This window comes from Mastigoproctus giganteus, chromosome 9, assembly GCF_048544385.1.
Source record: "Mastigoproctus giganteus isolate SK-2022 chromosome 9, ASM4854438v1, whole genome shotgun sequence".
NCBI lineage: Eukaryota > Metazoa > Arthropoda > Arachnida > Uropygi > Thelyphonidae > Mastigoproctus > Mastigoproctus giganteus.
In genome coordinates this window covers 55,131,759-55,144,143 of record NC_143583.1, presented here as the reverse complement: position 1 = coordinate 55,144,143, position 12,385 = coordinate 55,131,759, and the positions used below count along the sequence as shown (strand labels likewise).

Below are 12,385 nucleotides of genomic sequence, written 5' to 3'. Positions count from 1 at the left end.
GAGATAATCTACGTTCATTTAATTTTCTTCCTCTTCATTGCTGCTAAGCACAATCTCTTCTGCAACATCTAGACTGCACTCTTCGAAGTCACGAATGCACTCTTCAAAGTTACAATTATTTTTTATGGTCTTGAACAGGGATCTTCCAACAAAATACAGTGGACCTCCGCTTTAAACGATACGTGAAAATTGGAAGAATATTTTCCAGTTAGCAAAATAAAAATATATTTATGCTTACATAATGTACGTTCATTTAATACAAAATGAAAAAAAAAATTCTGCTAAAAAAAAAAAATACAGAATTCAATATTGTGGAACAACCTATAAGTAAACTCCACAATGTATTGAAGATGAAAAAATTCTCAATCTCTAACATGGAACGTACCAACATAGTTTATAGCATTGCATATGGGGAATGTAACTCTTTTTACATTGGTTCTACCCAAAATTACCTTTCAAAGTGAATACAACAGCGTCAGGCATCAGTGAGGGCAAAAAGGACAGGTGCTTCTGAACTTTCTTTTCATGCCATCCATGAGAACCATGTTTTTCTTTTTAATGAGGCTAAAGTTATTAATATATAAAATGAATATATAAAACTCATAATAGCTGAAACACTTGAAATTAAGTTAAATTTTAATTCTATAAATGTTCGTAGATCACACATCATTTCGGATTCATGGACCTTTACATGCATGTGTGAATAATTGTATTCACATTGGCTAACAAAAACAATCTTGACACGGGGTAGTATTAAATTTGGTTTTATAAGAGAGTGGATATTGTTAGGTTTGTCATTTTACTTCTTGTGAGCATGGATTTCAACCAAAATAACTTAGTCACTTATAAAGAAGTTTAACTAAAAAATAATGAGGAAAATTTGACAATTGTCTTCGATTCCCAGTCTGTGATTGTGAGTTGGTTTAGTCTTGGGTGTGCACATCGACTACTTGGGTAGTCGATGTGCATCGACTACACTCTGCTTTTCCTTTTATAGCAGTAAATAGATAATGGGAATTGAACACGAGTAGTTTTTTAAAAAACCATATGTATTAATAATAAATTTTATGGTTAATATCACATTACTAACTTTAACTTTTTTCATAATGGATTAACTGGATAAGTTGGGGGTGAGTTTTGGTTGAAGAGCATTCCTACAGTAAGGTACGAGAATTTCTCTTATATTTAACAGTAGTACTGTAATATGTACATACTAATTGATATTTCTGTTCGCTGCCCTTTAATTTTTTTTGATTGCAAAATTTAAAACAGTAAAAATGATAAGCAATTAATAACAAAGAACATGGCATTCACAAGTTGCAACAAACACTATTATCACAAGTGAGATATGGAGTAATGAGTTTCTGAAAAGTTGTTTTTTATATGATTGAATATTTCATGGAAGGGGAAACACATTTCACCATAATAATAACATGAAAACCCACAGAATTCCAGCTATCAGTACTATAGAAAATGCAAGAAGATTGAGTTTACTACCCGTTTATATAGGAGGCCTCCGTAGCCGAGTGGGCAGGAGCGGGAGTGCAGTAGCACACGCTCTTTGAGTAGACCGGGGTTCAAGCCCCTGACTGCTGAATACGGTCGATCTGCCAACCCGCACTGGACCAGCGTGGCAGATTATGGTCCATTTCCCTCAACATGAATTGTTGAGGAGGCTTCCATCCTGCAGTGGGTTGATAATGGCTGCACTTTACTTCTTTTTTTTTTTTACCCGTTTATAATTGATTACACTAACAGAAAAGACCAATAAACTGGAAAGCGCAAATTGTTTTTATTGTTTTATGGTAGTGACCTCCAGAAATATGCTTTAGAAAAATATCATGAAGGCGATAACAACTAGCGAGTCAACAACAGAGATCACAAAAAGGAATGGAAATATTGAAAATTACATCTAATATAACAGCAGGGTTTTCCCAGTACAACAGCTCAAAAATACTCTGTTATGTGAGATTTCCAGTAATTCTCAAACCGTGTTAGAATGAAACCTTGTTATGCGAGGGTTGCCTGTGGTATTTGCCATATAGTGCGAGGAATCCACAGGCTTTTGCTGCACTGACCAAAAAAAAAACCAAATAGATAAGAAAATACAAATGATGTGCGTCCCTCCCGACATGGGTAACCATCCAGTTGACCTTTGAATTTATTCATACTGTCAGCCTCACCTATCTGTGAAGGTAACTTGTTCCAGCAATCAATGATTTGCTGGCTAAAAGAAAACTTCCTTCCAACAATCTAGTCTAAACCTCTTCCCCTGTAATTTAAATTTACGACCCCTAGTTCTGGAATTCTTTATAACATTGAAAATTCCACCTTCATTCATTTTACTAACCCCTTTCAGAGCTTTATAAACCTCAGTCAGGTCATCTGTGAGGTATCTGGTTGCCAAGCTCTGTAGTCCACAAAATCGGAGTCTTTCCTCGTATGGTTTCCCTTTTGCTGATCTCATCATGTGAATTGTCCATCTTCGGATCCTTTCAAGCTCAATGTCTTTTTTCAAATGAGGTTTCCATACTTGAACACAGTATTCCAAATGCTGCCTTACAATTGCCTTATACAGTGGGATTATGACCTTCCTATCTCTACAGGATAATGTTTGATAAATCATTGCTAGGCCACCATGGGCTTTCCTGGCTGCCTGTTTACACTGCTCTGAAAACTTCATATCTGCCCATATCATAACTCCTAGATCCTTTCTTCCTCTGGAATTTTTTCTATTCAAAGCATCTAACTGGACTTAGAATACAGTCAGTCCTCATATAGCACGATAGTTGTGTTCCTAGAAACCCTCGTGCAATGGTTTAATATAAAATCGTGTAATATAAACAACAGGCCCTATGAGAAAAATGGGGTTAGGCACTGACTACTCAAGATTGAACACACATTTGTAACCAAAACATTATCAAACAATAAATGATCGTAATAAAATACGTATTTTATTTCGACTATTATGTAATAAAACATTGCTAATGCTTTTTCTTCTACCGTAAGCAAACTTGTTCTTTGTTTGATCTATCCAAACAGATGACAGCCATTCCATCTCTTCCAATTCTTTTTGTCTTGATCTAATGGATTATGTTACACATTGAGTTGTTCTATGAAAGTTTTTATTTTTTCTGCATTCTTTCTAATTCTCGCCGTTGCTTCATTTAAGCCTGTAGCACGTGCAATATCACATGGTCTTTCATTTCACTCAAAGTGTTTCACAATTTCATATCTTTTCTCTATCAACAGAGACGGACTGGCCATTAGCCTTACTGAGAAATCCCAGTGGACCGGAGGCCAGAAGACGATGGCGGCCGGTGTGATTTTGGCCATAAATGCTAGTATGAAGTTGCCACAAATTTTCCCGGGTAAGAATTTTTGATCCAGTCTGCCTGTCTATCGATATTGCTTTTATTTTTCTCTCCGAATCTGTAGTGTCTTCACCAGGACACTTCCTTTTCACACCTTTTAAGTATTTTACTCATTTTTAGGGAAAATAAAGCACAATTACAAAATGAAGAGGCACGCTTGATACACATAAACAAAGCTGCACACATGTAGAAACTGAATAAACATCACCATAAAGCTCACATTTTACTAAAGCACATTTTTGGGGGTTACTACCATAAAACAATAAAAACAATTTCCAGTTGTGTTTTTGCTAGTGGAATCAGTTATAAACTGATAGTAAACTCGATCTAATTGCATTTGCAATTATACCGATAGCTGGAATTGTGTGGGTTTTTATGTTATTATGGTGAAATGTGTTTCCCCTTCACTGATATAAAAAACATAAATACATTTTCAGAATCTTCTCTTCATTCCTATCATGTTGAATTCAGTTGGGGGTGATTCTGCATTTGACTGCCATTTTTTGTAAACACAAAGGTGAATCGTGCATAAGTGAATTTGGTTCATGTCATATGTGATATTGTTTCCCTATTTATAAATTGTGTATGATCAAATTTGTGTAGTGTAAACACGTGTTATATGAGGACTTACTGTATATGGATGGATCTTAGAAGAAAGGTAGCCAGCTTTAACTGATGCAGGGAGATTTAGAGTGCTGAAGATAAGAATAATATTTCTTGTGGAGGTAAGAACATCTTGTTTAGTCATTATTGTTTTGGCATTGATTACTTAAGATTGCAAACATTTGACTGTTTTAGGAGTACCTGTTACAGCCACTATGCTATTCTGCACAAGAAATGGAGATAAGCTGCTAAGAGGTTACATTAATTAGAAATGCATGATTAGGAAAGCAAAAGTCTGATGAAGAATCATGCTCAAGGTACGAGCTTATATGCTCTATAGTCGCTGAGATTAAGAGGTTCATGTTTCCTCTTTTTTGTTCTGAGGATTGGATTTATATTCAAGTTACTAACCTTACTGGTGACACTGCTCCTGCTTCTATTTGGAGGCAGGAGCAGTGCCACCAGTGACCACGTGATATGTGGTTAGTGTGTTAATGAAGTTAGTTATATATACAAGAAGAAAGGTGTCTTTCCTTTCTTGATAGAAAGCTTACTTCTTTATTTGGAAGGAGCCAAAAAAAATCATAATAATTTATATTGTTGTTTATTCTGTGTACGTAATTGATATACTAGAGGAAGGGAAAAAACTTTTGAAAACTTTATCTTTATACTTAAGTGATTAGAATTTAAAAATAATAAATAAGCACTATTAAGTTTAGATTTCCTTCTTACTTACTCTGTCCAGCAGTTCTTGTTTATGAATTCTTTGAATGTTGTTGTATCCCACTCATTAGCATGAGGTGCATCCCAAGGAGCATCAACAGGAATCTGCAATTATTCAATAAAAGTAAGTACTAAAATTTCCAAATGATGCAAAGAAAGAGAAAGCTTATGCATCTGCTATCAAAACAAGTTAGTTAATGTATGCAGTGCATTACATTTCAAGCCAGAAAATAATAATAATTCAAGATTTAGTAATAGTAATTGCCATATAGTGCAATGAAGTCACAAGCTTTTGTTGCACTGGCTGAGGGGAGGAAAAAACGAGTAGATAAAAAAAAAACACAAATTTTTTGCTTCCCCTTACATAGGTAATTGTCTAGTTGACCTTTGAATTTATCAAACTGTCAGCCTCAACTATCCACAAAGGCAATCTGTTTCAGCAATCAATGACTCGCTGACTAAAAGAAAACTTCCTACAATATAGTCTAAATCTCTTCCCCTGTAATTTGAATTTATGCCCCCGAGTTCTGGAATTCTATATAACAGTGAAAAAATTTTGCCTTCGTTCATTTTACTAACCCCTCTCAGAGCCTTATAAACCTCAATCAAGTTACTTCTGAGGTGCTTAGTTACTAAGCTTTGTAGCCCACATTATCAGTCTTTCCTCATATGGTCACCCTTTTGCTGATCTCATCATGTGAGTTGCCCATCTTTGGACTCTTTCAAGAAGCTTAATGTCTTCTTTCAGATGAGGTCTCCATATTTCACAAATACTTATTTCTAACAAAATAAGTCAACCTATTGACATGAAAATATGTTACAAAGCTTCCTAAAATACTCTAAGTAAGCACTGAAATTCTGAAATGGATTGGAGCTCCTGTTTCAAATATATGGTAATATTTCTCTAGGGAAACTGGGGAGGGAATACTCTGAAATCAGAAATGAACTAAGAACCATCTCGGGGCCAACAGAATACATGTTGAAAATTTTGTAGAAATCTGCATTTTTCTTGTCGATTAATGCAAAAACATACTTTCATTTATGCTAATTTTTGTGGGGATGAGAAGGAGAAAGGACCATGAATTTGTAACTGGACCTGAAATTTTCCTAATGACCAAGAGAACGTAGGTTGAAAATTTGGCCTCGGTCCGACTTTTAGTTCTAGAGTTATGCAAAGAGATTTAAGTTGTTGGGAGATTTAAGAGGAGCTATTATTATTATTATTAGCTATATGGTGCAAGGAAGCCTGAGGCTTATGCTGTACCAGCCAAAAAAAATTTGAATTACCCTGAGACAGACAGACAGACAGAGAGAGAGAGAGAGAGAAAAGCAGAAGGGAATCACCAAGGAAGAGAAGAATGATGATATCCAGCTCAGGACCCTGGGTGTGCCAAGCCCATACTCACCAGATGTGAGCCCCTGGGGTGATATGATTGATCTTGAAAGCTTTCCAGGGTCCAACAAATGATATGTTGAAAATGTAATACTGATTGAACTTTTCCTAACTAAGTAATATCTAAACATCTGATAACTTACTTCCATTAAAAGTTAGGTAATGTATGCAGCATATTATATTTCAGGCACATTCTATTTGTTAATTAAAATTAATTGAAATTTTTTTCTTTTTCTGTGATTAACTGAAGCAAAACATAAATATAGTTATCTTCTTATCAATTAATTACTAAGATTATAATTTATACAACACTTAATAAAACTCTAGTTTTACATTCTCTAACTTGCTATTCAGTTTAATTACAACTGTATAATATTTATTATTCTCCACACGTATACTTCAAAAAAATTTTTTGTCTCCTTTATCTCTATATATATGTATCTCTTCACAAGCAACACCATGTTCACAAGTCTTACATAACAATACAAATGAAGCATGCATGGACTGTCTAAGGCTAATAATACTACATTAAAACTACATTTAATCTATAAATTGCTTTTTTCCATACAAATTGTATGGAAAAAAGAAACTGATTCTAATGAAATTTTAATGAAATCCCAAATTTCGTTAAAATTTTAATGAAATTTGGGATGGCTTGAAAAATCTTTCTATATGAACCAAATATAAAATTTCACGAAAATCCATCCCCTGGGATTCCAGTTGTTACACAAAGATGGATGGACATGGAAGCAGGGCTGGATTTACATATAAGCTAAACCAGCTACAGCTTAGGGCCTCACATTACAAGGGGTCTCACTCCATCTTAAAAAATCCTTTTTTAATATTGTCACAGGTGAACTGTAAGAGAGAAGGGCCTCATACATGTTATACCTTAGGGCCACAACAAGTTTAAATCTGGCCCTGTGGAGAAGAGTAACAAGCACTGATGCATATGTGCTAACACATCTAAAAAGGGAAGAAAAATTAAAAATAAATTAAACTTTAATTTCTTGGGAGAAAGACATATGTGGGAATTGACTAATTCTAAATACGAGATTAAACAACACTGCACTCCATGTAAGTTTAAACTAAAATAAAATAACTTATCTACTTTTCCACTACTTCTACTTATCCACACAAATGCCTAGTTTCCAAACTTTTGTAGTCCTAGAACTATGGAAATATCTTTTTGCATCTGCAACTAGTCTTGTTGCCCTCCTTTGTACTCTTTCAAGAAAGTTGATATCGTTCTTGAAATACAGTATTCAAGATGTGCTCTGCCACTGATTTGTACAGTGAGATAATTAACTCTATCTTTAGTGGAAAAATTCCTGTATATGAACTTCGTATCGGATTGTTTAAGATTACCTGGATGCTTTTCATCTTCAATAGCGCTGAATGTGCTACTGTCTCTGCCTCCCATCTCAATTGATAACTTAATTTGTGGGTGCCTCCGTTGCCAGGTGGGAAGGAGTAGCAGTGCGTAGCACACACTTCTTGATTAGACCGGGGTTCGAGCCCATCACCACCAAATACGGAGGATGTGGAAAGGTCAGGGAATGACCACCGCATATCCCAGAGCAATATGGCCTTAGTTGCAATGTTCCTAAAAAAAAAAAACCAAACAAACTTAATTTTTACTGTGACTCAGGTGCAGAGCCAATAATCAACATTAAATTCATATGAAGAGGAACACATGGCTGGGGGGGGGGCCATAAAGTCTAATCTAGTCATCACATGGCTAGTGCACCTCATGAAAATTGGATGAAATTTAGTGTGCTGCAAAAGGAAAAAGGCTCAGAACCAATGCAGTAGAGGATAGTAGTATTTTTTTATCTTACTAATATCTGAGTTAAGAAGCCTTCAGCTAGGCAATTTTTGGATATTATATGCTTATGGCAAAAAGATGGAATGAATAAAAAATAAAACAAAATGCATATAAAATAAATTACAGTAATGAAAAATATTCACACGTTTTTTAAATATTAAATTATTATAAACCATTAAACTGCTTACCTCTTCACCCATTTTATCTATTAGCCTAAAAAGATTATTAATATCCATATTCACAAAAATGTTCCAAAAGTGAGGCAATTCATTGGGACGCAAACGGAAACGTTTTCCCTAAAAATAAATTTTTTTCAAAAATTTTCAACTGACAATATTAAATGTGCATACATACATACAGCAAAACTATATGTGAATAAAAAAGAGAATGAGGGGATAGGTTGGTGGGGAAACAGCTAAATTAAGCATACAGAAACATATACAAAGTATGATTATTGTATTAAATTTTCATTTTCAAAGGAGGGGAACTGTTCAATTTAATAAATGTGAAATGTTTTAGAATTAAAAATTCAATTTTTGAGTTCAACATAAAATATACGACTAGGGCTAGCTATTCTTTTCTCCCTTATAGAAATACCTGCTACAATTTTATTTGCACATGTTCTTTAAAGGAGATAGTTAATCTAGACAACTAGATTAGCCCTCCCTGGCATAGGCAGATTTACAGTAGGGGCACGTGTCCCCCTGTCATTTTTTGGAAAATATACAGCAATCGTTTAAATTCTCTTTAGCTACAAAAAAAATTTTTTTTTTCATTGTTAACATAGGATTGTGTCCTAGCTATTTTAAACTGACTACAGTTGCCAACACTGATGCTGATATGATCACCATTGTAACGTAAGGTATCAAGCAGTTTGGCTGTGCATAATGTTTACTTCAAAGTAATTCAGAGTTTAGCTGTGCGCCTGTGTCTGCCAGTCACATTATGTTTGAGTGTTGTATTTGTTTTGTTCAGTGCATTATTCTGTGTCTTGTTTGTACACAAACAAGGCACAAAATAGTGCTGCCTTTTTTCTAGATCTGCCAGTGCTCTTTGGTAATACAAGTTATACTGTAATATTAGTATTTCTGTATGAAGTCCATTTCTCACAGACATTCTCGGCCTTTTCTTTGATATAATAATAGCAAATGGGATCTGCATAATCTGTGTTCCTGTTTATTTGAATGGATTATGGTTATAATTTCCAAATCCTAACATTTGCTTTAATTTGTAAAATTCTCTTATGAATAAAAACATTTATTCCTCATTTCCTTTTAAACTGTTCTTTATTTAAATTTTGGTTTTCTAACAAATACACTACTGCTATTAGAAATAAAAATACAGACGATAGAGCTTCCCTGCACATGTATAAAAATCTCCTGACCACAGAGCTTAACAGACAGATTGCTGGAACAGACTTCCATCTGTTGAAGTTGGAAGTTGATAGCTTAAATAAATTTAAGGCTGAACTACACAAACATTTGGAGTGACCAGATGGGTGAAATGGGAAGGATTTTTTTTTTTTTGGCTGATTCTATATAAGCTTGCTTTCTTGCATCATATGCCTCAACTAATGCTAATGCTAACAGTGGTAAACAAGCTATTAATAAATTTAAAATTAAATTTAAAAATGCCATATAGAAAGCTTGTCTCATTGGTCACATTTCTATCCACCTTTACTTTTACTTTTTGTATTCAGATAGTATACTGCAACGTTAGTTAAAGCTAAGCTAGCTTCTGCTTTTTCACCAAATCTTTCAATGGCAATTGTAACATTTGAATGTTGAGCCTTACCACACTAAATGTATCCTACCCAATGGGTAGGATACATTTAGTGTGGTAAGGCTCAACTTACTCTTATCATACCAAACATATTCTACCAATAAGTAGCAATCATTGCACTTGTGAGGCTCTGGGTAAACTGAAATTATGGTACTTTTTTAAACATATAAAAAAATAAAATAAGATACACCTAATGATATACACTATTAGGTGTGATTTTATATTTAGTATTACTAGTAGTATTGGCAATTGATGCAAGGAAGCAAGCTTACATAGCATTAGGTAAAAAAAAAAAAAACATCCATCTGTTCTCTCTAAACACTAGATAGAAGTTTCCACCACTCAATCACTCTCTGGCTCAAAGAAAATTTTTGCACTTCTGTCTTACACACCCTTACACACATCTGTCAACACCCTGTTTGTTGAAAAACATGACCAGATTCATCTTGATCCTGGACTTATCTAAATGAAATTTTTTGAGCCTTGGCGATGATTTTGAAGTCCCTGCATACTCTAATACTTTGTCTCTGGGTTGTACTGAAACACCCAGTGCACTTCCAGTGACAATACAGTCAAGGAAATTACGATTGTCTTGACAAGTCTGGATGAAGTCTTTCCATGATGATATTCTTTGTTGATTCTGTTCATCATGAGTCTGTGTGGCACAAATTTTTCAAACAGCTTCATTTTCACTAAATCGTCATGTAGAATTTGAAAAAATCCTTATTCACATCCAACTGATCTGCCCCTCATTTCGAAAGGTTGATGGGTTTTCACTTCTTGGGTCATCCTCATGTCTGTCTTTGAACTGCGTGTAATTTTCAAATGCACTGGAATGACTTATTGTTTCATCACTATAAATAGTTTTTTAACATTTCACACTTTTTGCTATAGATTAGCATTAGTAGATGCAAGAAAGCAAGCTTATACAGCATCAGCCAAAAAAAACCCCTTCCCATTTCACCCATCTATTTTCTCCAAAAGTTTGTCCATTTCTTCCTTGAATTTATTTAAGCTATCAACTTCCACAAAGAGAGATGGAAGTTTGTTCCAGGCAATCAACAATCCGCTGGCTAAAGGCAAATTTCTGCACATCTATTCAATAATTGTGTTTCCTCAATTTCAGTTTATGCCCCCTCAGGTTTGTAATCTGAGCAAGAGGAAGAATCCCATCAGTATTGGGCCTGCTCAATCCATTCAAGGCCTTACACCTCAATCAGATCACCTCACAGGTGCTTAGTCTCCAGACACTGTAATCTGCAAAACTTAAGCCTTTCTTCGTAAGAGCAATCCTTCGTTCCATTCACTAATCTTTTTGCCCTTCTCTGTACTCATTCCAACAGCTCTACATCCTTCTTAAAATGAGGCCTCCAGACCTGTATACAGTACTCAAGGTGTGGCCTGACCATTGCCTTATACAAGGGGATAATTGCCTCCTTATCCCTGCTAGCAAAATTCCTGTATATCATTGACCAGATTGCATGACTTACTCTGGCAGCCTGTCTGGACTACTCAGAAAACTTCATTTCTGACTGCACAGTTACCCCCAGGTTTCTTTCATTCTATACTACCCTAGGGGTAACACCATCTAGTTGGTACATTTCTCTGGGATTACTGCTACCCATATGCAGTATTTTGCATTTGTAAATGTTAAACTTCAGTTGCCACTTCTCAGCCCATCTGCCCAACTTTTCCAGATCCTGTTGCAGCAGCATACTGTCATTATTGTTATTAACAGTCCTGCCAACCTTCATATCATCTGCAAACTTTAACATTAAGCTTGATATACCTTCATCAATATCATTGATAAATATACAAAACAACAATGGGTCCAACACTGAACCCTGGGGGACACAATTAATAACATTATTCAACAAAGAGCAGTGTCTATTGATTACCACTAACTGTCTTCTCCCACTCAACCATCCTTTTATCCATTGTAGCAACTTGCCCTTAATGCCATACTGCTCCAATTTGTACAGTAGTCTTCCATGTGCAACAGTATCAAAAGCTTTCCTAAACATAAGCCAAGTATATGACATCAAAATTATTTTTTGCATCCAGTTCCTTTGTGACCACATCATAGTATCCAATCAATCAAATTGGATACTATGATGTGGCAGACAAGATTTCCCCTTAACAAACCCATGCTGTGTCTGAATTATTACTGCAGCCTTTTCTAGATGATCCTGCAATGCTTCTTTAACCAGTGACTCCATTATTTTCCCTGGAATAGAAGTCAAACTAACAGGTCTATAATTCTCTGTGTCATTCTTTTATCCCGATTTGTGAATTGAAGATACATTTGCACATCTCTAGTCCATGGAGACTTCCCCTGAGTCTAAGGATGCTCTCTTAATTAGGGCTAAGGGTTTGCTTACTTCCTTTTCCACCTCCTTTAATATAACTGGATAAATCCCATCCACCTCAGGTGTCTTTTTTATGTTTAACTTCAACAATTTCTTCTCCACTTTGTTCTCAGTTATTACAAAATCATTTAACTCCCTATTAGAGTTTGATAAACGACTGGCCTTCAACTCCTTGAGTAACTCCTGTTGTGTGAATGTGGATACAAAATACTCATTTAGTTTGGCAGCTATCTGAGAATGATCATCTATAGTTAACCCACTGATATCAACAGGACCAATCTGATTCACCCTCTTCCTTTTAGAGTTTATATAA

General features: G+C 35.2%; 1 protein-coding gene across 1 annotated transcript in view; it reads right to left on the bottom strand.

Moving 5' to 3' along the window:
* LOC150080253 (amine oxidase [flavin-containing] B-like) overlaps positions 1–12,385 on the bottom strand; it is a 157,300-nt gene that overhangs the window by 75,775 nt on the left and 69,140 nt on the right. Inside the window, exons 4-5 of the mRNA XM_090381581.1 lie at positions 8,110–8,217; positions 4,714–4,805 (exon numbers count right to left, since the gene is read on the bottom strand). Of these exons, the coding sequence (XP_090237707.1) occupies positions 4,714–4,805; positions 8,110–8,217 (200 nt within the window). The remainder of the gene's footprint in view (positions 1–4,713; positions 4,806–8,109; positions 8,218–12,385) is intronic.